This window comes from Xenopus tropicalis, chromosome 8 (genome assembly GCF_000004195.4).
Source record: "Xenopus tropicalis strain Nigerian chromosome 8, UCB_Xtro_10.0, whole genome shotgun sequence".
NCBI lineage: Eukaryota > Metazoa > Chordata > Amphibia > Anura > Pipidae > Xenopus > Xenopus tropicalis.
In genome coordinates this window covers 106,255,799-106,282,630 of record NC_030684.2, presented here as the reverse complement: position 1 = coordinate 106,282,630, position 26,832 = coordinate 106,255,799, and the positions used below count along the sequence as shown (strand labels likewise).

General features: G+C 39.3%; 1 protein-coding gene across 2 annotated transcripts; it reads right to left on the bottom strand.

Moving 5' to 3' along the window:
• Window positions 1–1,648: 1,648 nt before the first annotated feature.
• Window positions 1,649–26,832, bottom strand: zfyve1 (zinc finger FYVE-type containing 1). Of its 2 annotated transcripts, none has more exons than XM_002936881.5 (11): window positions 24,492–26,832; window positions 23,042–23,546; window positions 18,293–18,507; window positions 8,395–8,501; window positions 7,993–8,101; window positions 7,153–7,250; window positions 6,953–7,070; window positions 6,125–6,295; window positions 5,199–5,379; window positions 4,809–4,925; window positions 1,649–4,059 (listed from the first exon to the last, which is right to left on the bottom strand). In XM_002936881.5, the coding sequence occupies exons 1-11, from the start codon at window positions 24,987–24,989 to the stop codon at window positions 3,827–3,829; spliced, it is 2,352 nt and encodes a 783-aa protein (XP_002936927.1). In that variant the 5' UTR covers window positions 24,990–26,832; the 3' UTR covers window positions 1,649–3,826. The 2 variants fall into 2 exon arrangements, with proteins under 2 accessions (XP_002936927.1, XP_017952066.1); XM_018096577.2 differs by having other exon boundaries at window positions 26,673–26,827.

Sequence of the window (26,832 nt, the reverse complement as noted above, 5' to 3'; positions counted from 1 at the left end):
CCCACCGGCGAACATGTAAGTCGCCGGCGGGATGGCAGACGCGGCGGGGAGTGCAGCTGGTTGGATATCAAATAGCCTGGCACTCGTGCTGCCAGTTTTGCTGTACTACTTTGCTTTTAACAAATATACACAAACAGAGCAGCATTGCAGAGAATGGATAGTGAGGTTTTAGAAGGAGGCCTTTGGGTAGGATATATATGTAAAAAGCTGCAGCAGCCACAGCAAACTCCGGTTACTTACTTACATAACCAACAGGCAATTAGGCTAAATGTGAGCTAAGCCATTCCCCATTTTTAACCCCATTAAGGGGAAGCTCTTGGCACAGCTCAGTGAGACCCATATTCATGCAGTACAGAACCAAAGTAGAGTATAGGACCTTTCTGTAATTTAGATCCCCATACTTGTACCTTTTAATAAGGGTACAGTACTCGTGAAACTTGCATTGGAATCCAATAAGCAACTTTTAATCCTTGGAACTGAAGAAGGGAATGAACTTAAATAAAATATAAACAGATGCACAGAGCTCTAATATGGTATGTCTAATATTGTGCCCAGATTATCCACTTCGGTGTGTAATTTCTAACAGTTAACCCATTTGCTTAGACTGCCTATATTGGAGTGTGAGCTTGGCAAGTTAGGATATATAATCAATGGTGAATGGAGAACACACTCCCCCTCCCAATCCAATAATTCAATATAAGCAAGTTTGGCTCACTGTATCTTTGATTTTCAAAAATGCACAGACTGGCACAAATCCAGATCTCAGAGTACAGTGTGGGTAAAGAATTGTATTTGAAAACATCTTATCAAATAATCATTATGCGTTTCATGCTTGAGAGGGTTCTTAGGGTGAAGGTGTAAGCCTATGCCTACTATCATGGTGTCTGACTTCCCCTTTACTGAACTACGTTGTTATGGTTTGCTTCACTGTAGTTGTAGCCAAGTAGGCCATTGATGCAGCTTTTACAGCCAGTTGGCTGCAGATATAACCGCACTTGACCCATGGACAGGGTCAAAACATTGGCCTATTTTATTATCTTATTTGAGTTCAGTTACATGCTTTCTCAAGTCTGGAAAATCCAAAAAAAAAAAAAAAAAAGGCCAGACATGCAGTCCTTATCTGATGGGTTGTTGCAGGTGTGCGGCGCAGATCTGTGGGCAGTGTATATCTACTTGATCATGATGTAGCTTTTCTTTTCTAAGCAAATTGCATTTTAGTTTCCAAAAAAGTACCATTTAAAAAACAAAAAATATCTATTTTACAAATATTCTGAATTGGCAAAGAAATTGCATTCTGAGGTTTCTCTTCTTCCATTTGGCTATAAAGGTAGGTCTGGATTGGGATTTAAAATAGGCCCTGGAGTTTCAAGTACAAAGAGGCCCAAACAGCCCCCCACAACCCAATAAATAGTGACTGTCTATGGCATCTTACAGCAGCCCCCCTGGCATTTGCCAGAACCCATAGATTGCCAGTCTCAGCCTGAATAAAACATTTCTACAGTGATTATTCCAACATTTTGCATCCAATGAAAAACAAGGTTCCATCCCATAAGGGACAGACTTGCAGTGTCTGAAATTGAATTTCCAGTTAAAAATTCCAAATGCCTTATACGACATCACTGCAATACAATAAAAGAACCAAACAAAATGCGTAAACTGGTTTCATTATAAAAATGGCACAGTGTAAACCAACATCATTTACATTTCCCAACACAAAAAATACCTGTTTAAATGGAAGGGGAAGAACATTTATTACAAGAGCTGTACAAGGAATGTTCGGTTTTAATTAAAGTTATACTATTATAATTCAATATATTGACTTTATTTCAAGTGGTACGTTACATTGTAGCTTCATCAGTTTAATAGGATCACAGATGCTACTATACATTATTTTGTTACCAACATTAGCTATGGTTATCGTGAGACTATTATCCAATACATTTTTTCTTTTTTCACAAGATTTGAAATAGTACAGATTTATGGATCCAATTGTCGAGGGTTCTGTCCCACTTTAGTGATTTATTCTGATCTCTAACTATATTATACTAGGACCATGTTCAAGGGATGTTGATGTGACCCTGTCCTGATGGCTCACCCTAGCCCACATTATGGTTTAACCATTGGCCTGGGAGCCAAACAATCAGATTATTTTAATTTGGCCCAGCACTTTGGTGACCCAATGGACTTGTTTATTTACTGTGAACCAATGACAAAGGTGAACTTTCTTCTGACCGCTTGACTTCCTGGTCTGTGGCGATCAAACCAGGAGGATCTGCAGTTAAAGCCAGTCTGGTTCTGGCTTTAACGGTGCATGTTTTCTGCCAGAGAAAGGAAGTAAAATAACGAGAGATGCCAGCCAACCATCCCTTCAGTGGGGGGGGGGGGGAGGGGTTAGGGAGCATGGGAGGTGCCAGGCCTTTGCTGTAAACCAAGGTGCTATAAGAGGTTTTCATTCTCCTTTAACTTGAACACTAAAATGTTTTGAGGTCAGAGGTCCTTTTTCAGTTGGATAAATGGCTTTCAAGTCTCAACCCAGTTAGTGAGCAAGTTAATAAAGGCAACATATTTTTCATAAACTTCTTTTATCTATCTGGATGTGAATCTACTTTGGCACCTGCTGGTGGTGCATCCGAGAGCTGAAGTTGGAGTTTCTATGCCTTATAGAAAGGGCACATGAAGTGCATGACCTGCATCTCCCAGTCTGTGTTTTCTAGCCAAGTGGATCCAGGTCCTTTACACTTCCAGGTTTAGCTGCACTGGCAGGCACAACATTGGCCTGTGTGCAGCTACATCGAGCGTAGATGAGCAGAAATCAGTCTGAAAATACATGCTTTTGCTGTCTTTGCCCCTAGGGGCAAGTGAACCCTATGAATCCCTTCTCCGCACCTGAATTTTGTAGTCCTGTGTAGAGAAGCAAATCTGCTCCTATACGCTTCTGAGTTTAGCTGCACTGACAGGCACAGTCTGAGTGAAGCTTAGAGCAGAGATTGGCCTGAAAAACGTGTCTGTTAATTACAGTATATATTTTATATAACAGATGCATATCTATAGTTTACTAAAAAGGAAGATGTCTTGTGTAAAGATTTCCATATCTTATAGTGACACAATTTCAGCCCGAGTGCAGCTACACTGAGAATAGCGGAGCAGAGATTAGCCCTGAAAATGGCTAAATTATGCGCCTGTTGAGTGCATTTCAGCCTGAAATAGATTTTATGATTGAAGAATAAAGTACTGGACAGCCATATGGCCTTATAGTGTGTTCTTTACTAAGATTACATTATATATTTTATAGATATATCTATAGTGTCCTTTAAGTAACACATGCATTTCTATAGTTTGGTCAAAAGGAAAATGCCCCATGTAAGATATCCATATTTGATAACATCAATGTACAGAACATAAAAAAAAAAAAAGAACTTATTCTAAGCCCTGGCATGCAGGTGTGAATTAAAGTGCATATACTGTTAGTGGCAGAGGTTGGTTTTTTAAATGATAAATTGTATCAGAGGTTTCATTGTCCCAGAAATGATTCCTTCCTACCATCTCTGACCAGCAAGGTGCCTATAAAATCATCTGATCTTGATCCCACAGAGATTTCATTGGGTCATTTTATTACAATATGAAAAGGTGCAAAAAGCTTGCCTTCTCTTACTGAAGTTTTCATTTTGTGTAATTTATACATGACTGAGGGACAATTATGATTCAGGCCACAGTCAAAAGGTCAGAACATGCATAGGCAAACAAAGCCTAAGGATTAAGGAGGTTCCACTTGTTTCTAACCCTGAGAACGTACTGAACTTTGAAGGACTGGAGTGGAAACAAAAAGTTAAAGGTCACCAGGTTTTTTATTGCAGTTTATGCAGACACGGACAGGATGGTCCCAGCCCCGAGAGGGTACTGGCCGCCTCTCATTTGAACACTCATCACAGAATCCCTGGCCACATGCCCGGCAGTGGTGTTTAGAGAGCTTGGAGCTGAATTCCTTCCTGCAGCTGTAGCAGTGTTTTATTTCATGGTCTGGGATCCAGTAAGTAGGCCTTGCAGCATCTTTCACCAAACCTACAAAATAAAAAGGCACAGGATTAAGGAATAAAAAAAACCCCCACAAAGCGCAATATAGTTGAAACAAGTTGATCGATGCATTCCCAGAAATGTTATAACACAGGGGTATCACTGCCATGACAATGTCACCCTCATCACGTTACACAGAAAGAAATGTTGTATTTTTAATGAAGTTTTTGGTTTAAAATATGAATAATAAAAAAAAATCTAGAAGATAAACTAGTGGAGCTGTATGGGAAATGCGTGGGAGTTGTGATCATCTGCTCCTCAGTGCGCTCAGTTGACCATTATAAGAGCCTGCAAAATTCCTGACCCAAAGGGTTGGGGGCATGTGAATGTCTGTCATGATGGAATTGCACGGGAATCACCAGAGGTGTTAAGAGAGGGGCAGGGATATCATCAGAGGAAGTACTGAAACAGAAGGGGACATCACCGGCAGGGAGGACCCAGGGAAAAATGAGGTCCACTATCTACTAAAGGTGTCATTTGTTGGCCCAAACCCAAACCAACTGTGAGTTTTAAGCCTGCCAATTCAACATTATATTCAACAGATGCTACTGTCCCTTTAAATAATTCATCTGAACCCTGTGATAACATTCTTAAAAAAAATCAGGATTGTGTAGAGCTTAGACCAAAAGCCTGGAGTCATCTAGTGACTGTGAAATGCAGGTCCTAGGATCTTAATCAAGCTTTGAGTTCCAAAGCCAGAGGTGAAACACCCATGTAGTAAACATAATAGATCTTACCTAGAGGGAAGTCAATGGTTTTGACCACAGCTCCCAAGGTGTTTTGTACAGCCTCTCCAACCTTCCTTGCAATCAGTGTGCCACCTTCATCATCTTCTGCAGCCTGCACTGCTACAGCTAAAGGAGAAGGAACCATTGAAGTATGGACGTGCATTTGTTTTTGTTGATGGGACAAAACATACAGGACATTCTAAAGCACTGAATAAGCATCAAAATTGGTTTCCAGTCCAAATTTTCTATTTAATCCTTAATGACACGAAAGCAGAGGAGGCAACAAGATATTCCTGAGCTACATGAGAACTTTATCTATTCTGTACATGCAAGCAGACAAGTACCTCATTTGGTTTAAAGTATGTGAAAATTTTGCCAAAGGAATTCATATTCTCTTACCCACTGGAGTTCCTCTCTGATCATAGCAGCTGTCACAGACACGTACTGGTGAGAGTCCCCAACCTCGCTCAGGCACTGGACGGCTCTTGGAAGAGCAACTGTCACAGAAGCCCTCCCCACAGGCCCGACAGTGGTGCTTAGTGTCATTTTCTTTAAAGGAACTCTTGCACTTGGTACATTCCTATTTAAAGCAATTGCCAGAAAAACAATTAAAAAAAAAAAAAATCATATATATCCATCAACCAATCAGGTTGCTCTGGGTACTGTACCTAGGCAAACGTACATTTTAATAAATATGGGGGGGGGGGGTCACACAACAAAAATACGCTGGACAGCACTTTAATGTAAGTTACAAAACTATACTCTTACTATCCCACGACTGCGTTGTAAAATGTAGAGCCTTAATGTTCATAAAAACCTAAGAAAAGTGCCCTCTGTCTATACACTGTGGCTTGCACCAGGGTAATTTGGAGAGAGTGCCAACTGATAATTAGACACCTGCCATAAAATTCATTACAGGTATGGGACCTGTTATCCAGAATGCTTGGGACCTGGAGTTTTTCTGGATAAGGGATCTTTTCATAATTTGGATCTCTATACCATAAGTCTACTAAAAAAAAAACAAAAAAAAAAAAACACTGAAACATTAAATAAACCCCATAGGATTGTTTTGCCTCCAAAACATTTTATTTTAGTTAAGATCAAGTACAATGTACCGTTTCATTATTACAGAAACAAAGGAATCCTTTTAAAAATATATAATTATTCGATTAAAATGGAGTCTATGGGAGATGGCCTTCCTGTGAGTCAGAGCTTTCTGGATAATGGATCCCATACCTGTACTTTTCTCAGCAGTCTGTCTACACTATGCAGAACTCCTCCCCCACACCTTCCAAGAGAATTGCTACAGTAAAATACACACATACCAGTATTTGTGAATTTGGCTTCCAGTAGGCTGGGGCAATCTGATCAGTCAGCCAGGATGTCACTGCTTTGGTAGGTCCAATACCCAGCTCAGAAACAGACTGTGCCATGAAGTTCATTCCATCCAGGAGACGCTGAGCTGCATTGTTGTTGTCCTTTAGGAATCCATCTGCCTTAAAATGTAGATAATGCGCATCAAATTTTTGGATTAAAAGAAAACAATGAAGTACTGCTGAATAAAAGAACCGCAGCAGCACATTAAAAAAGAGAAAAACAATAAATTGGCATTCAGCGGTTTCTTAAGACACTGTAGGGGAACGGAAATGGCCCTCCTGCTTAAAGAGATACTGACACCAGAAAGTAAATCTTTTTTTTACATCTATCATAACACTGTCTCTGCAAGAACTTGCCATAAAAATATTTGCCTGAGGCATTTACATTACCTGTCTGATCCCCTGTGTTCCTCTATGAGGGGGCCGCCATATTTGTCTGTTAGCATTAGAAGCTATAACTGACAGGCTGAGAAGGGACAGTCAGGTTGGTAAAACAGTCAGGTTTAGGAACTTCAAGTAACAATTACTTACAAAACCAAACCTGTCAGCAAAAAACCGCCAACACGACCTAAAGGTAGCTTTTTATGTATATTCATATTTTGAAAAGTATCACTTTAAGAATAAGTCAATACCTTTACTGGAATATTTATAGAAAATTGAACAAATGTATCTTAAATAAGAAGAAATGATTTTGCATTTAATGAAATAAATCTTTGCTTTGAAGGTAATATTTATGGCACCCATGCCAGAAAGCACTGTAAATGTTACATTTCTTACTCCAGGCCAGACGTGTTGTATCTCTGTACGCACAACAGTGTCCACTGGATCTTGGTTCCCAAACCAGTACTGACGGCTGCGATAGATCACGCCACAAGAAGGGCACTCAATCACGTATCTTTAAAGCAAATCAAAACATGATTAGGATTTCTGGGGTGGATAGGAACATTGTCAAACCATGCCCAGTACATGGCACTTACCCAGACCAGGCATACTTAGCAAGGCCCATCCAGGGAGAGTCTGTGGAAGCAGATGTTTTGGGTACCACATTCACCTCCTTCCCACTTTCATAGCAAGCCTGCAAGAGAAGTGTTGACATCAGGCAACTGTATGCGATGTTCTAAACATGGTACATTCCTAGTTCATATTCTGTTATCTACAAAGTAAGGCCATGGGCAGGATAGTGAGGAAATAGGATACTAATAATACTATATTCTACAAGAATCTGAGTATTTATATGCTGGCAAACAGCAAGTTGTGTCAAAGAATTTGCAATCAGTTTTGTTCAAATCATCAAATGTTTGCTCCCAGCAAAGAGTTTGTTAAACTCACAGGGCAGTGGGTTTTAGACTTGTGTTTAAATTCCCCTTTTGCATTCTGATATTGTTTAGCACTTTGCACATACCAAGGTTACAGACATGTTAAACATTGGATTATTCATTACCCTGCTATTGTTCCAGGCACAGCTAGAACTCAAATATGCATTCTTATCATAATTTTCCCTAACTGGCCCTAAGACTGGACCCCCATCCATTACACTGCACACTTCATCAAAGGAGGTCAGTACCAAAGTTTGTGAAACTATGCTTAGGAACATGATTTTGCTCATTTGCTTTACTGTGGAACTTCCCACCAAAACTGTTTGTTGTTATAAACCATTTCCATGGCAGAAGGATCACTGAGAATTAACCATGCCAATATCTCTTCTGGTGGATCAGGCTCATCTTTAAAATTAAAGGTTACAATTAGAATGTGATGCTTTATGATAATACTGCCACAGACCCAGTGCAGAGTAGTTTCGGACAGTGGATCTTGCTCACCTTGCAAGTATACACTCTGTTGTCATACTGGTGCGAGTACCGGCACCGGCTCGGGGTATCATGGCGAAGTCCTTCCTTCAAGTGATTCATGCTGTTTTTACAACCTGCTCTAGAGACCAAAACAATAGAATAATGGTAAGGGAAATAGACCACTGTAGCAATGCCTGATAATTAAAATTCATCTTCCTTTAGTGATAGTATGAGGGTTACTGTATATATAAGGCTTGAAACTCTTCCTTCCAAGGGCAAGGGCTTTCCCAACAAGGTAAAGCTGCAGCGTTTAAGAATAATTGTTACTCAAGTTGGCTCTCACATTGCCAAGTAAAGGATCAATGATGTGAAAATAGAAATGTTATCAAACTCCCATATCCTGAGGCCTGAGGGTAGGAAGAGAGCACTTACCCACAGCTGAGGCACATAGAAGAGCAGGTAAAGTATTCATCTGGAAAAAAACAGCTGTGCGTCATCTGGTCATCGGGGATCTCACCACTAAAGCGGTCACTCAGGGCCTGCAAAAGACCATACGTTAAACACAGAGACTAGGCAAGAGACAGAGACAAGACTAACTTAAAGGAGAAGTAAAGCTTAACTACAGAAGTAGGGCAGAAATGTTGTACATTATGTTTGGGCTTTTGTACCAGCCCAAGGCACCCACAGCTTCAATAATCAATAATCTAAAATGAAGTGCTCCTGTGACAACTCTAAAGGCCTGGATCATTGCGGATATAGAGATACTGAACCTTTAGGCTGGTGCATAAGTTTAGTGCATAAAATATGGCATTTTAAGGGTTTAAAGGACATGTCAACTCAAAAAATAAGTTTTTGCCTAATAAAACATAATTCTTAGCAAGTCTCCAATATAAATTTATTAAAGATTTTCAGTGCTTTAAAAGTTATTTGTAAATGTAATTGCTATAAAGCAGCATTTGCTGAACTCCTGGGTGTTACTTTTTAAATGGTGTTGCAAAGGTCAGACTCCTCCTGCACGGCAGGTCTGTCAGTCTGCTGCCTTGTGTTACATTGTTTCATATGCCAGAACCACCAGGGCAGAGAATAGAAAAGGAAAGACAAACACTGCCTTTAAAAGAAGTACATATACAGATAACTCAAAGAGCAATACAAATATGTAATGAATGTATATTGCAGAGTTGCTTGGAATTTTTCTTTTATTAGGCAAAAAAATTATATTCTGGGTTGACTTGTCCTTTAATTCTCCTTTAACTAGATGTAGATAAGAATTGGGGTATGGAAAATGCAACTTTCCATTTATCGCTGACCTAAAATTTTTATCTATAGGAATCCACTAAACTGTAGTGCATGCTTAATAAATATATTTCAAAACTGACTAGTGGGTTTTTTGTATTTTATATGTGATAGTTCACCTTTCAACTAATTCAATTAATAACTTTTTTTTTTTTACTCAAATTTTATTGAGTATTTGAGCAAAGTTACATCTTGCACAGAGAATAGTTAACATTTTTACATATATAACAGTAAAAAAAAATTACAAAATATATATTTAGTCATGTATACAGTATTTATGGAAGGTCTTAGTTTGCTTGTTGTGGTGAAGTCTAGGTGGTGTATCATTGTGTTAAGTTGGAGGCAGATATATTATAGAATTTGGTAGGCTTTTATGCATTTAATGTCGTTATGAGTTGGCCATTGTGCCAGGGATCCCAAATTAAAGCTTGTTTGTTTTTGCATTCCGGTGTGGCATCTATCATTTTCTCCATTGTTTCTCTATAGTTGACTTGTTGGATTAGGTGAAGGTTTGGGGTGGCAGGTTGTTTCCAGAGTTTTGCGATGAGGGAGAGTGCTGTATTGAATATGTGAAATAAAAGTTTTTTGTTTGGAGCTGATATGTCCGGTGGGTATAATTGTAGCAAGGCTATTTGAGGTTGTAGAGGTAGATTCCGTCCCAATTTTTGTTTAATGAAGTTAAAAACCTCTATCCAGAAGGGCTTTACTGATGGACATTGCCAACACATGTGCAAAAGTGTTCCTTGTTGGCCGCATCGTCTCCAGCATAGCATGGGGTATTGTGGGTTGATTTGGCTTATTCTTTTAGGTGTTAAGTACCATCTGTGTGTAATTTTTGTATGCACTTCTATATTATTTGTGCAGTTAGTTGCTCCTTTATATGCTGCTAGTATTTCCTGCCATTGTTCCGTAGTGATTTGGAGTTGCAGCTCATTCTCCCATTTTTGCATGTATGGGAATTTATATCCTTCTGGCAGTTGCATTTGTTGCTTATAACATTCTGATAGGGTTGCTTTTCCGTTCCATTCTTTATTGCATAGGTATTCCATCATTGATTTCTTTTTGCAAGTTTTGTAATCCTTGGAGGTAGTCTTGAGAAAGTTTAGCAGCTGTAGATGGGTGTATCTTTGGTTTTGTGATAGGTTGTATTTTTCCATTAGGTCCTCAAATTTTTGTAAGGTAGTTATGGAGTAGAGGTGGTGTATTGTGGTTATTCCTTTTGTAATCCATTCTTGGAGGTTTATGTTTGGTATCACATATTTTAAAGCTGCAAGTGGCATTGTTGTTGCTGGAAATGCGTTAAAATTATATTTGTTTGGCAGTTTGTCCCATATTTTTATTGAAAGTTTTGTTGTAGGCAGTAGATTTGGCGTTGCCGGCCTAAATTGTTTAGGGAGCCAAAAGAGTTGAATTAAGTTTCCATCTGGTGCGAGACTTATCCTACAAACTTCTTCTCTTAACCTTCAAAGCCCTCCATTCCTCTGCTCCTCACTACATCTCTTCCCTTGTGTCTCCGTACGTTCCTGGCCGACTCCTTCGTTCCTCGCAGAGCAACCGTTTGGTTGCGCCCCCCACTACTACTGCGGTTTCCCGCCTTAAACCCTTCTGCCTGGCTGCACCTTACATTTGGAATGCCCTCCCTGATTTCCTCCGGAGAGAATCCTCCCCCAGTCTTTTTAAAACCAAACTAAAAGACTAACTTTCGGAGCACTCACCCAGCACCTGATCTGGGAAATAGCACTTATATTGTAGTGTCACCCACTGTGACCTACAGCACTTATATTTGCCTATTTGTATCTGTAAGTTACCCTCCCATCTAGATTGTAAGCTCTACGGGGCAGGGACCTTATTGCAACTGTATCTTGTATTTATTTGTATTTATTGTTATACTTTGTATTTATCTTTTATCTTATTAACCCCGTTTGTATTAATGTATTCTACTGTACAGCGCTGCGTACATAAGTAGCGCTTTATAAATAAAATTATACATACATACTTGTTTCATGGTCCACCCATTTTTTATTTCCTGAAGGAGAATGTAGTCTTATTACAGTTTCTAACAGTGATGCCAAGTAGTATGCCTTAATATTTGGGATCCCTAGGCCTCAAAGTTTTCTAGAGAATTGAGAGCAGGCAAAAGCTATTCTCGGAGGTTTGTATTGCCATATATATTTGTTGACGATACGTTGTAGAGCTTCTAGATATTGAGTAGGTAGTGTTATGTGAAGCGTTCTAAACAGATATAAAACCTTAGGAAGTATGTTCATTTTAATCGATATAATTCCTACCTTCCAGTTTGTGCCTGTATGTTACCCAACCACTCAGATTGTAAGCTCTACGGGGCAGGGACCTCCTTCCTACTGTGTCTCATACCACATGGCACTTAAATATTTATATATATATATTATATATATATATTATATATATATATATATATATATATATACACACATATATACATACATATATGTATTTATTGTATTTATTATATCACTCGTCCTCCCTCCCAGAATTTTGTATTCTGTAAGACTGTACAGCGCTGCGTACCCTTGTGGCGCTTTATAAATAAAGTTATACATACATACATACATAATTCTGCCTAACCAAGATATAGGTGCCTCCTTCCATCTAGTACATTCAGTTTCTACCATTTTCAACAGTGGTTGATAGTTTAATCTGTATATAGTCTTGGGGTCTTTGGGGAGTTTTATGCCTAGATAGGTGATATATGATTCTTTCCACTCAAATTAAAGTTTTCTTTGAGTTGCTGTAGGGTGTTTCCTGGAATGTTTATGGGGAGTGCTTGTGTTTTAGTATCGTTGATTTTGTACCATGAGATTTTCTGAAATTCGCGTAGCATACGAAGGAGATTGGGGAGAGTTATTGTTGGGTTGGTGAGTGTTAATATTATGTCATCTGCAAAAAGTCCTATCTTGTGTTGTTCTGAAGAGGTGTTTAGGCCTGTTATGTTGGGGTTGTTCCTTATCATTTGGGCTAGTGGTTCTAACATCATTGCAAAAATTAGGGGAAAAGTGGGCATCCCTGCCTTGTGCCATTAGTGAGTGAGAAGGCGTCCGATAGGGTCCCTGATGTTTGCACTCTAGCTGTTGGCTGAGAGTATAGAGGTGTTACTGCTTTAAGGAATTTGTCCCCTACTTTGTAATGTTTCAATCTTTCTTGCATATAAGTCCAGTTTACCCTATAGAATGCCTTCTCTGCATCCAATGATAACAGTAATGTTGGAGTTTTAGTTTGTTTTACAGTGTGGAGTAGGTTGTGGAATTTGCGAGTGTTATCTGACCCTTGTCTTTGTAGTACGAAGCCTACCTGGTCTGTATTCGATAAAAATGGTAGTACAGGTATGGGATCCCTTATCCGGAAACCCATTATCCAGAAAGCTCCGAATTACGGAAAGCCCCATAGACTCCATTTTAATCAAATAATTCAGATTTTTAAAACGGATTTCCTTTTTCTCTGTAGAAATAAAACAGTACCTTGTAATTGATCCCAACTAAGATATAATTAATCTTTATTGGATGCAAAACAATCCTTATGGGTTTAATTAATGTTTATTGATTTTTTAGTAGACTTAAGGTATGGAGATCCAAATTACGGAAAGACCCCTTATCCGGAATACCCTTGGTCCCGAGCATTCTGGATAATGGGTCCTATACCTGTACTTTGTTTAGTCTATCGGCTAGTAATTTTGAGTATATTTTGAGATCGGTATTTAGGAGTGTTATTGGGCGAAAGTTTGCACAATTGTCAGTTGATTTTCCGGGTTTAGGGATGGTAACTATATGTGCTTGGAGGTATTCTGGGTTGACTACCCCAGTGTCCATGATGTTTTGAAAGAGTGTGAGCAAGTGTGGATATAACTGTTTTGCAAATATTTTATAGTAATTGTTGGTGAATCCATCTGGGCCTGGGGCTTTTCCCTTTTTTAATGACTATTTTTATTTCCTCCTCAGTTATTGGTTGCTGTAGTAGTTCTAGTTGTGTTTGAGAGGGATGAGGGAGTTGTATTTTTTTTAGATAGTCTTTGATATGGTCAACTGTTGGTTTGGGGGTGTCGTTATTTGTGGCTAGATTGTATAGTGTGGTGTAGTATTTGGCAAATTCATTTGCTATTTGTTTGGGGTGTAGATATATATTGTACTTGTTTTTCTTTAAGCTGGGCGGCTAGGAGTTTATCTGCTTTATTTCCCTTAGTATAGAATAAGTGTTTAAGCATCTTGAGCCTGTATGCTGTCTTAGCCGCTATATTTTCATTTATCTCCTTTAGTGTTTGTTGGTTATGTTTCTGCTGCAGTTGTTGTTCTAGTGTTTTTAGTTTTGTTTCTAATTGTGTTTGGGTTTCTGTCCTAGTTTTTTTGAGTGTTTTAGCTAGTGTTATTAATTCACCTCTAAGAACTGCCTTATGTGCTAACCAGACTATTTGAGGGTTACTATCTTCCGTTATATTGTGTGTGAAGTATTGTTGAATGACCTGTTCAATTTGGAGCTTATGTTCTTCTTTGAGCAATAGACTTTCGTTTAATCTCCATGGGAGTTTGGTATTGTTGTTGGGGGGGATTTCTATTCCTATCGGGGCATGGTCAGACCAGGTACTTAATCCAATCCATGCTTTTGTGATTTGTGGGGATGTTTGGGGGTCTACCAAAAAAAGGTCAATTCTAGTGTGGGTATGAAATCTTGGGGAGTAGTAGGTATAGTCCCTAACATTGGGGTATTGTGCTCTCCAAACATCAATCAAACCATGAGTATGTAGTAGATTTCTAAATATTTGTGACTGTCTAAGTTGTACCTTAGGTATGGGGGTTCTCGACCCTTTAGAGACATCTAATAGTGGGTTAGGAGCTATATTGCAGTCTCCTGCCACTATGCATTTCCCTTGTTTGTGGTAAAGTAATTTGGAGAGCGTGGTGGAGATAAATTTGTTTTGGTTTCCATTTGGAACATACATGTTGATTAAAGAGTATGTTGTGTTACCTATGTCTCCTATTACCATCAAGTATCTGCCCGCAGTATCTGCATGCATCTCTTTGAATCTGAATGGTAATTTAGAATTTATCAGTATTGAGACTCCTTTTGTTTTTGTGTTGGAGTTTGCATGGTAGTTATGGGGGAAATATCTGTTGTAGAATTTTGGGGGTTTTGTTTTGTTAAAATGCGTTTCTTGGCAGAACAGTATATCTATTTTTGCCTTATAGGCATCATTAAAGGAACAGTAACACTAAAAAAAAGAAAGAGCTTTAAAGTAATAAAAAAAGAATGCACTGTTGCCCTGCACTGGTAAAACTGGTGTGTTTGCTACAGTAACACTACTATAATTTATATAATAAGCTGCTGTGTAGCCATGGGGGCAGCCATTCAAGCTGGAAAAAAGGAGAAAAGGCACAGGTTACATAGCAGATAACAGATAAGTTCTGTAGAATACAATAGTGTTTTATCTGTTATCTGCTATGTGCCGGTGCCTTTTCTCCTTTGAATGGCTGCCTCCATGGCTACATAGCAGCTTATTTATATAAATTATAGTAGACTTTCTGAAGTAAACACACAACTTTTACCAGTGCAGGGCAGCAGCACATTATATTTTAGTTACTTTTATACAATTTCATTTTTTGGTGTTACTGTTCCTTTAAGGATTTGGTTGCGTTTGTTTGGGGAATTCAGCCCCCTTGCGTTTAATGAGTACAATCGTACCATTTCAGTTCAAGAAATGCATGCTTTACTGACATTAATGCGTAGTAAATTTGTACATTTGAAATATCATATCAAATATCTATGCCACAGCAATATTTAGTTCTATGCGCCTTCCATAGACATAACATCATATTGTAAGAATATACCATCTTGTTGTTAAACAAAAACTTAAAATAGAAATATAACCTTATATACATTTAACCAGAATTTCTGTTACCAAATGTAACTAGTTGTGGTTATCAACTGGAAACCACTTTGCGACTCCTTGTTGGTTTTGTGGAGTCAGGGGGGTTTAGGAGAGTAGTAAGGATATTTTCTCCAGGGTTTTGCTCTTTTATGCATATTGTTGTTATTGTCAATGACAAGGTTTTTGACCATATATATATATATATATATATAATCTCTTGCAGTGTTTTATATTTTGTGCCATTCCTTTTGCAGTTTCCTTGGGGAAGTCACAGATTTTTCACGTTCTAGTTGTATGTTTCCTTCCCTTGTGGGAGGGATGTCCCATCTTGTCAGTAGTTTTTTGGCCTCTTGGACTGTGGATATGATGGTTGGTGTCCCATTTCGTTGCACTATAAGCTTTACTGGATAGCCCCACCTGTATGGGATGTTATGGTGTCTGAGTATTTTGGTGATCTCTACAAACGCTTTCCGTTTGAGCAGTGTGGTAGGAGAGAGGTCTGTGTATAGTTCCAGTGTTTGGTATTGCTCTGGCCAGTTCTCTTTCTTTCTTGCAGAAGAGGAGCAGTTTTTCTTTAGTTTTGAAAAATACAAATCTGGCTAAGACATCTCGTGGTGCGTTATCTGGGGCTGTCTTTGGCTTTGGGACCCTATGTATATGGTCTATTGTGAGTTCTAGTTGGTGGAGCTCTGGTAGTGTGGCTTTAAGAAGCTCAATAGTGTAGCTTTCTAGGTCTTTAGGAGAGACCGAATCAGGTATTCCCCTAAAACGCAGATTGTTTCTGCGGGACCTGTCTTCTAGGTCTGTGACTTTCTCCCTTAAGTTACCAAGTTCAGATTGTGTTTTTTTGTGTGAATCTGCAAGATCATTATGTGCCTCAGCAAACTCACCCATTTTGTCCTCTAGCTGCGCCGTTCGGTCGCCGAGATCTCTGATTTCTTTGCTTAGGTCAGAGGAGAGCTGTTTTATGTCCCCTTGGATTGTTTGTTTTATGTCGTTTAGCATGTCTCTTATCTGGTTCACCGTAGCCGGTGGAGAGTTTGTAGAGGAGTCGGTCATCGTAGCCCTCGTTTCAGTGTGGGCCGCTTCTGGCGTTCTAAAGATAGCACCTGACGTAGCGTGGTCTGACTGCGTTGAGACTGTATTAAAGAAAGCTGTAACTGCTTTCTGCGGTTTTTGCTGAGTTTTGCGTGGTCCCCTCATGTAGTCAGGCTTTTCCTCTGCTTTTGCCTTGTTTTTGGTGCGAGTTTGCTGGGTTATTTTAGGTTTATGGGCCCCTGGTTGACGGAGCTCTGCTCTCAAGCATCCATCTTGGATCGTGGGTAGGCTCCCAATTCAATTAATAACTTTTGATATGATGTAGAGCAGTGATCCCCAACCAGTGGCTTGGGAGTAACATGTTGTTCACCAACCCCTTGGATGTTGCTCCCAGTGGCTTTAAAGCTTATTTTTTAATCTCGGGCTTAGAGGCAAGTTTTGGTTGCATAAAAACTTGGTGTACTGCCTAACAAGCTGCCGGTCTGCGCAGGGTAGCCTGCGGTGCAACAGTAACAACATACAGTATTTATCAGGACCCTCTTAGTTTAGATGAGGTTTCTTTTCCCTCTTTCAAGCCTGCAGCTAGTCACCCCATTTAGCCCCATATACATTAGTCTTTTCAAGATCTTATTGATGCAATCCAAAATAACTGCAAAGTATTTTGAGAGAACTCAAATATGAGGCGTTTTTGGAATGCATGGCTACCTATTTATATTGATATATTCATTAATGCCAAGAAAAAAAAAAGGGGCTTTTGTAGTTACCAAGGAAACCTTTTTGTACCGTGGCAACCATTCTCTGCCTTGTCACTTGTGCTTGAATTCCCCCTAGGCCTTGCAGAAGGGTCTTTTATCCGCAGTAGTCCCAGCACAGGGACAGGAAACCAAAGAGCCAGCCCTGAATAACTAACTGCCAGTGCTTGGATGGAAAATGACTGCATATAAAAAGCCCTTTAGCAGAGAAAACCTGTGGCCCTGAAGACACCCCAGTAGCTCCCCATCTTCTTTTCTGCTGATTCCCTGCACATGCTCTGTGCTGCTGTCACTAACTGAGCTTAGGGACTGGCTCACAATATACTGTATATATAGAATATAAATGTCACAGTATAGGGGTTATTAGTACCAGCTTGGGACTTCTTATCCAGAATGCTCAGGACCTGGGTTTTCCTGGTAAGGGATCTTTCCATAATTTGGACCGGCCATACTTTTCCTACTTAAAAATCATTTCAAAACATTAAGTAAACCCAATAGGATTGTTTTGCCTCTAGTAAGGATTAATTATATCCTAGCTGGGATCAAGTACAAGGTATTATTTTATCATTACAAAAATCAGGAAATCAGTTTTAGAAATGTAAATTATTTGTTTAAAATTAAGTCTGTGGGAGACAACAGTCCCGTAATTTGGAGCTTTTTAAAAAAAAACAAAAAAAAAAAAACCTGTAAATTACTAAGATTCTCATTACATGACAGCTCAGAAACCAGTGGAGTCTGCATCATAATTTAATTACCAGCCCTGAACCTTTACTTTTATAGCAAACAAAACTCTTTATGTATTATGTTATAGAATGTCCTATTCCAATAAACTTTGCATTAGTTCATAATTTTTTTTTTTATATAATGTTTTTATTATTTGCCTTCCTTTTCTGCCTCTTCCTAGCTTACAGGTAGGGATCACTGACCCTAACAGACAAAGAAACTTGCTCTCCAAAACTACAATTTTATGGTTACTGTTACTTTTTATTACTTACCTTCTTAATCAATACTTTGCCTATTCACATACAACACTCAAACCACTGCCTGTTTGCTAGGTAAAATAAAAGCCTAGCAACCAGATAGCTGCTGAAATACTAAACTGAAGAGCTGCCCAACACAAGACTAAATAATTGGAAAAACCACAAAAAAAAAAAGACCAATTGAAAATTGCCTCAGAATATCAAATATCTACATCATGCTAAAAGTTACATTCAAAAGGTGAATAACCACTTTAATGATTTCAGAAAACACTGAGAATGTCAATGAACACTTAAAAAGGACTTTAGAAGTCTTGTAAACCCTAGTTCCATCACGTTTCAATATAATTATGCCTCGGCAACACGTGCCTCATTACCTTCAGAGCTTTATAGATGACACCTGGATGACGAGGGGAGCGGGTAGTATTGTTCTCCAGCTGTTGTTCAATGACATGGCGCAATCCTGAGAAATCCGTTGGTGGGTTGTAGGTTCGAGTGCCTTTGTACTGGATAGAGCTGAATGCTTCAGGAAATCTTCCCAACCTGCGGAAACGGTCCTGGATCACCTTCTCAGGTATTTCAGTGGTCTTTTCTGTAAAATACACACACACACACACAAAAGAAAATGTAAAGCAAAAATATTTAACCCTTAAATAGATTTTCCACCTGCTATTGATGAATGTCCTAATAGATCATTACTTTATGTTACTCAAAGCAGCCCTGGTGCCTGAGAATATTCATCTCCATCATATAATTTATATATAAAGTTCTGCACTCATGGGTCTTAAACAAATAGGAGACACAGGTCCTTGAGAAAGGTCACACTGTAGTGACCTGCAGCCTTTTCCGGATTTCATATTTAATATTACGGTTTGGAACAGTTACAAGCATGGCCCCCTGTTCTCCTGTTGACTACTCCAAAAAATGTAACCGTAGTCAAGTCCTCAGCCTGCATCTTCCAAATCCCACAATTCCCTGCAGGTGATGTCAAAAACGTTTAGAAACATCACAGTGCAATGCACTGTGGGTTATGTAGTTCTTGCATGCTGTCTCTAAACTGTGGAGAAGTAATAATCTGTAAAATCAGTGATTTAGTCCCTCCTCCCCTGCCAGGATTTCAAATGATGTAGAAAGAAAACTGTTTTGCAGCTGGATTTTAGCATATAAAAATGGTATTTATTCATACTTTTTGAAGGAACAGATTACAGTGACAGATATATTAGGGGGTTCAGTGCTGTGTGTGGCTCTTTAACAAATTCTGGTTCAAAAGCCAGAGTTGCGCGTTAATTGGAAGCTGGAACTCAACAGTATATATATGTCAACACTAATAGGAACCTGGTAACGGCTCACTATCGTTTTAAAGCTTCTATTCCTTGGCAAGAGCCGGCACCAGTATGCTCTGGATAGTAATATAAAGTTTGTGTCCTGACTCTGTAAATTGTGGTTAATTTTATTTTTTGCAGTCACAGAGCCCTTGCCTTTGCTTTCTAAATGTTTTCCTACTAGTCAGCTGATTCATGGACTAGTCCTACACCCTTGTCATACTATCCCTGCCAGACAGCTTATAAAGCACTTTGCTTGCATTACCAGCTGCCCTTGAATAGCAAGTAAAAAGGAGCCTGTGAAGCCATAATGTTTCCTGCCGTTCTCCACTAAAATGGCTACATTGGAGTTTGCCAGGATAGATTTATATGCAGCAGACAGTAAAAACTGGACTTTGGCCAGCACAACGTTGCCTTTTTGGTAGGACAAAATGTTCCATTTGGAAGAATTCATCCAGTTTTAGCACAGAAAGACACGCTACACTTTTTAAACTGGCAAGTAGCTCAAATGAGGCTTGGCTATAAATGTACAAATTCTTATTTGCATTACTAAATGCATAGTAGAACCCAAAACATCTAGAAACACTACAGCGTCTGTGGTAAACGTTTCACCTTAGAAACTAACAATAGACTACGATGGGAAAAAAATAAAATCCCTCAACAACCAACAGTGTTACCTCTCAAAATACCAAGGAAAATAACAAACAATGTTTAATATTAGTAACACATGGGATATGTAAAATTACCCTATTTCCTCCCTTGTAATACCAGGCATAATATGAAAATGACTGGGTGCAGTGTTCCTTTAATATAATGTTAATCTGACACACTGGGATAAAAGGTGCGAGTTTTCTAAAATCGGAGGCAACCCTCGGGAGCCCAAAGCAGTGGGACCAGTTAGACATTAGGGTGTGAAGCTACTTCTTGGGCAACAATATTCAGGGTTACTGCTCCATTTCTCATATTATCTTGTCCTTTTATGCACATGTTATTGGGGTTGTACCACAAAGCTGGCACTGGAACCAAGACAAATCTCTGCTCTAGATGCTCCCTAATACCAATATACAGACGATGGACAACTTGCCCAGACTTGCTTTTCCTCTACTATTTATGACTAATACTGCAATAGTGTGTTGCTCCTCACCTCTGTCCCAGTAACATAGGTGGTTTCCTGACATTTGAATGCCAAACCTTTTCCTTCTTGGCATTTGTAAAACAACCTCTAAAAGACAGTACAAACTGAACCGATTTTAAAACAACAATCTGTGCATCAATGCCTAGTCAGGAGGGCCTTCAGACCGACAACCCTGCAATCCTTGCGGATCAAGAATCCTGAAAGATAATTTCTGTCAGTTGGGGGAAAGGAATCGTTTAAGCAGTCGGCACAAACAGAATTATACAAAAGGTAGCCAGCCTGCGGGTGGGTCAGAGTACTGTTCAAGTCAGCCCATGAATGGCCACCTTTGGGATATGCAAATTCCCAAACAGGGCACCTACGTAGAAGCTTATTAAGAGGTGAAAGTAGAAAAAGAAATGTAAAAATCCTTCTACAATGGTCCTGTGAGGCTGGATAGCCTTCTTAACTACACTGACTCACTGGCAATGTTTACTACCAAGTAAATGACTAATAGAAGAAATGCTCCATTCCAATGGGTATTTAAAACATACCATTCTTACAAGGTATCGCTTCATCATAAGCAGTCATATTATTTCTATGATGTCATCAACATACACAGGATGAAAAACAACAACAACCTGCACATCTGTAAGATCACACAGACAAATTGAAATATACACTTATTTTATAGCTTTATAGAACTTAACATGTCATACACTATGTGCCATATCTCAGTATCCATCAGGAGCGGTTATTTTATGCATTCTGTTCTTCCTGTTGTCTTACCCATAGAGACTGGTTTTCAATAGCCAAAAAACATTTTAAATATATACCATATTGCTCAATACACCATAAAACCCAAATGCAGTATATAATATTCCATTTTCTTTTACATTTTACTATTATACAAATCCAAGGTCATGTTACCTAAGGCAGTTGTGTCTTTCTAGATATGATGCATAAGTCATCCTGTAGACCAGCGCTGTCCAACTTCTATGGTACCGAGGGCCAGAATTTTTCTGGCCAATGCGGTAGAGGGCCGATAATGGAAGCCAGTTTGACCACTCCCCCTTTTAAAACCACACCCACTTAAAACCACACTCATGTTATCACAAGAGCTTTTAAGACTATACCCACATTCATGGTGATAGCGCAGCAAAACCCCAAATGGTTGGTGCTCACTGTAGGGATATCACCCTTCATTCATATGTGAAAGAATTATATTATGCCATATTAAGACACAACCTTAAATCCCTAAGGCTCCTCTTCCCCTGTGGATAGCACAGCAACCCCCAGTACATAATTACACATCTTAGGGACCATATAATGACTATTTTCAAATGCTATCAAACTCCCAGAACAAACCCCTGGCAGGTTCACCTCCCACAGGCAGCATAGGGCAGGCAGAGTATGGCACACACAGGCAGGAGAAACTTGCAACGTTGTTTCGTTTCGTGTCAGCTTCAGTAAGTCAGTAGTGAGCAGTTGATGCTCTGTGATTAACATTTGGATTGCTTTTCACCCCCTGCTATTTTTAATTGGGATTTTCTTTTTTCTATGAGCATCATTTTTTTTTTGGGGGGGGGGGGTTTATTTAAATTAATAAAGGTTAAATTTTAATTCTGATTTTTCCAATACTCTTTGTTAACCAACTGACCTAATAATTTAATTAAGTAACTGTGCATGTGATTGAAGTCTAGGAGGGAACACCTGCTTGGGTGTTTCCTAATTTGTGTATTGTATGTTTGTATACTTCATTTGCACGTTACTTGGAGGATTCTATCTCCATTTACATATCTCTTTTGTAGAATAGTGTTGAAATTTACTTGAGACTAACACTTCAGTGTGGAAGGTGCAACTGTTCTTTCTCTTTATATTGTGTTCACACACAGGCAGGGTAGGGCAGGCAGAGTATGGCACACACAGGCAACATAGGGCAGACAGAGTATGGGACACACAGACAGCATAGATCAGGCAGAGTATGGCACATACTCTGCCTGCCCTACCCTGCCTGTGTGTGACATACTCTGCCTGCCCTATGTTGCCTGAGGTGTGAACAGGGGAACAATGTGGGTGATTAGAGCTTGAGCCTGAGGTGTGAACAATGCAAGGATTAAAAAGTGTGAACAGTACAGGAGATTACATATTTAAACAATACAGGGTGATTACAGCCTGAATATGAGGTGTGAACCATGCAGGGGGCCATTTAATCTCAGTACTGATACCATTTAAAGCTTCCACAAAGTAAATCATCAAAGCAGCTAGACAGGTGGGGGGGCCACACAGAGGGGGGGGTCGCAGGCCGCCAGTTGGACAGCCCTGCTGTAGACACATATAACAACCCTTATCTTGAAACAAATAATCCAAAAAGACAGTACCTTGTACTTTATAATAATTAAGAAAAAATCAATCCATGTTGATAGCAATTGGGTGTTTAATATTTAAATAACTCTAAAGTAAGAACCCACGGAGCAGTTCAGTTGCCCACAATAGGTCTCAGACGACAAACCGCTCCAAAAAGGCTTCCCACCACCAACAATAGGAGTCGCTGGGGAAAAGCCCTTCGCATCTAAGTAATCTACTTAATTTAGCGGCTGGTCTAGCTGATTTTTAACTACCAGTATGTTTTGATTTTCCTAATCATGTACTTTTAAATAATATCCTGTTAGCATTATCTTTGAACTCACCTGATCCCAACAGCTTGGTGTGGACAGTCTCATGGAAGATGATGACCCCAGGACCCAATGTTGATAGTGGAACATCTAACCCACACCTTGCAGTGGTGGCTTTCAGTTCCTTAGTAAAGTATTTCAGGTAAGCTTCAGAGGCATCACCAAGGAACTTGAAGAGATCATTGTGCAATCGATCTGCATGAGTTCTGTAGATAACTATATCCGAGATGGCCAAAACTTTGAGCAACAAACGTGTCCTCTGACTAAGATTAACTGTGGCACCAAGCAAACCTTCTGTGTCGATTACAACCACTTTATGGACTGGGTCCAGTGCTGCCCATACACCAATTGTGCAGGATTCCTGGGCAGGAGAAGTCTTAAATACTTCCCTTCCGTAAAAGAAGGTGTGATTCAAAGTGTGAGATTTGCCATCTCCCGTGTTGCCAAATATTGAAATGACCTTCAACAAGTCATCTGGCTTACAGTGCAACTTCTCCAAAAATTCCTCTTCATCCTTTACCTTTAATATGGAACATGTGAAAGATTAAAATGGCATGTTCAGCATTTCACCGACTACCATGTTCAGCATTTTAGTCATGGGACTGGCCTTCTAAAACAAGCATATGCATGAATATATGAACAGTTATTATCAGAGCACAATATAAAAATAAAAAATCTTTGACCCTGGCATTCCCCCGGGCTGACTCTTGATACGGGGAAACAGAATCCAAGCAACATATTTTACAATTCTAGCAGAATAATGCAATAGTGATTATATAAAACAATGTACCATATATATGCTATGTTTGCTGATTATTTATCAACTGATCCTGTGAATGTGAGATAGTAAATAATATACAAAATTAAATACAACTGGTATAGACCACAAGGTCCCCAAATCAGTTTAAAAACTCAATGATTCTGATGTAGAAGAACCTATTGAGGAGTAGTGCCCCTCTCCCCCATGCAAAATCTGTATATTTCATGATTAGAGGTAACAGAAAAATCTATATTTAGTTATGTCTATGACGGCGTTCATTCACTCAAATCATGATTAGTTTAAAGCAAGGAAAATGTTTAAGAAAACTCAGTTTACACTTCTTTAGGTCAACTGAGCTATAAGGCATCCCCCAGCATCTTTCAGTACTTACCTGAATAAGTTCAAGGGAACCATTGTGACTGAATGTGGGTAATTTTATTCTTAAGGTTAAAAAAACTAGAGAATTCCCTACCTCTCATTTGAATTGAAGAAGCTGCTCAGATGAGCAGAGAATCGTTTTTAAGATTACACAGAAATTCCAGTTGTTTCAGCCATATCACTACTAGATATTATATATAGTAAGTACTTAATGACTAAGTACTAACTAATTATTATATTTACCATAGCATCAACTTATTTAGTATAAGCAGAAGAAGTAGAAAATGCTCTCTAACCATGTACCCAAAACTCCCCCAAAAATCATACCTGAATTTGTTCAGTCTCATCAACTAGAAGGAAACTGACGACTTTCTCAGTCATCTTCTTTCTTAAGGATTCCTTATCCATTTCTGGGCCATGTTGTGGTTCAGGACCCTTTAAGATTGGGTATGCTGTAAACTGATGTTTTCTTTTGTTTCCCCCTGAGTGGGTACGTTTCTGGCAATCAGCACAGAGGTCAACCTTACAGCTAAGACATCTAACAACTGCCCGCTGCCGGGAGCCCGTAGTGCTGTTCACCATGGAGCTTGTATTTCCTCCTTTGCAACTGGAACAATAAGGGACAAATCCAGGAGGAATCCTGGTCCTCTCATGGTTCTGAAGTCTTTCTTGTTTGTGCAGTTCTCCCTCACACTGCTGGCACTGCAGAGTATTACACTCATCACACTCAAACACAGCCTCAGCATTGCCAGCACACGCAAAATTCTCCTGGCACATCAGTGCAGTGATCAGACACTTGTCGGTGGTTGGCCCCTGTGTACTCATTTTCCTTACAGTAGAAGCAAAGTCACTTTTTGATCACTAATAGAGGCAGTGAGCCAACTAAAGACTTTGAAACTGTGCTGTAATTAAAATCTTGATAAACTGATTATAGAAAATAGAAATACAGCATTGTGCAAAAAGGCCAGCTTTATGCAGACTATTCATTACTCACAGTTCCCAAAACTGAGCGCACAAAATAGGCGTATAATGGTTGTAGAGAGAAGCATCTATCATTTGAATTTGGCTATTCCAACTTGCACATTTCTTGAAATCAGTAGAAAAATAAATATTTCATACAGAATAAAATACTACAGATAAGTCCATCATGATTAAAATATTAAGAAAAACACAAAAATGCAAACATAAAAGTCTCCAAAGAAAGACTTACAAATACACAAGTAGTTTACTGAATGCTTGCTTCCTGAGATGTATATATCTCCTCTCCGAATCCTGATGCGTACTGAAGGTTATTCAGTGCTTCATGAGAAACAACAATTAAACTAAGATGCTCTTCTAAAAGTGTGCTTATTAGCACATTTGCTTAATTAACACATTTGGAAGAACTTGGGTAGGAAAGACAAATGGAAACCTCATGGGTGGGAAAATGTGTTTTTATATATATATATATAAAAAAAAAAAGTATGGATCATGTAAAGTGAAGAATTTGTATTTTTCACAAAAAGTAGTACAACTTAAATCAATGCTTGACACACAGATATAGGCAACAGCAGCCAAATGATCTGTCAGTCTATGTCACTGACAAATTGTTTTCTTCCTGTAACCTAGTGGGCTCTATTTCAGAATGGTTATTTGTTGATCTAAATAAAGGCAGTAATGTAAATATTGAAAGACAAGACTTTTCCGGAAGACACTGGAGTGGAGCTCGTTTGCTGTACCAATAGACAGGAGATCAAAAGAAAGAAGAGGGACAAAATTCTGATATCTAATGCTATGCCAAAATCCAAGGGTGGCGTGAATAGTGAGCTCTTGCTGTACATATACAGACTAAATAAATATACTTTTAAGAAGTAAAGACCTGAAAGGGACAATGTCCAAAGATGTGGTGGCTTAAGAAGGGGACACTGCAGATGATATTTTCAATCAGAAAAGATCTGCGTAGATGAAAAAACACCAAGAAAGTATATGGAAATGATTGGGTTCCATAAGACAGGATCTGCTGAGGATTTTCCTGTAAACGATGTAACCAACACGTATATCTATTGCAGAGGCTGATCCAAGACGATTTCTGCTATTGTGTGATCTCTCTGAATAGAGACTTTTATAGATAATCTTCAAATAGATAAAATATGGAATGCTGACAGGCCCTACTCAGGACCTTATTATACATAGAAATCCAGTGACCTTAACCACACACAACACCATAACAGCTTCGAAGCCTTGTCATTGGCAGTGTTTGGCTCAGCGGCAGGAGCTAGTAGCAAATGAAAAATACTAGTGACTCCCCCACTGACTACTGAGCTGAACCTGGAGAGAAGGACGGATCGAAATAAGAGGCTTGTGAGCAGGACTAGGAGACCAAAGGCAAGGCCCTATAGGAAGATACCGCAGCCACCTATTGTTTACTACGGGAGCCGGCTGCCGGTAGTGACTCAGGGATCATACACTGCAGCTCTTCCTGTACCCGGCCACAACTCCAGCTTCTACACAGGCCGCAAGCATACTAACCACTTCGTAGATATTAAAGCCAAATTGAGGATTGCGGCTACCGGAGGGAAGCCTGCCCACTGCTCGTTCGAGTCCCTCCGCTAACAGCTCGAATCAGCTGATCGCTGTGAACTTCGGGTTTATTTACCGAGGAACCACTACGCAACGCAACGTCACTAGG

Bases quoted from the DNA above. Each gene is read 5' to 3' on its own strand.
- zfyve1 (XM_002936881.5), bottom strand. From the start codon at position 24,989: ATGAGTACACAGGGGCCAACCACCGACAAGTGTCTGATCACTGCACTG. The intron at 8,102-8,394 runs GTAAGTGCTCTC...TTTGGTCTCTAG, and splicing joins TCTATGTGCCTCAGCTGTGG to AGCAGGTTGTAAAAACAGCA. The intron at 4,060-4,808 runs GTAAGATCTATT...TTTATTTTGTAG, and splicing joins AACCATTGACTTCCCTCTAG to GTTTGGTGAAAGATGCTGCA.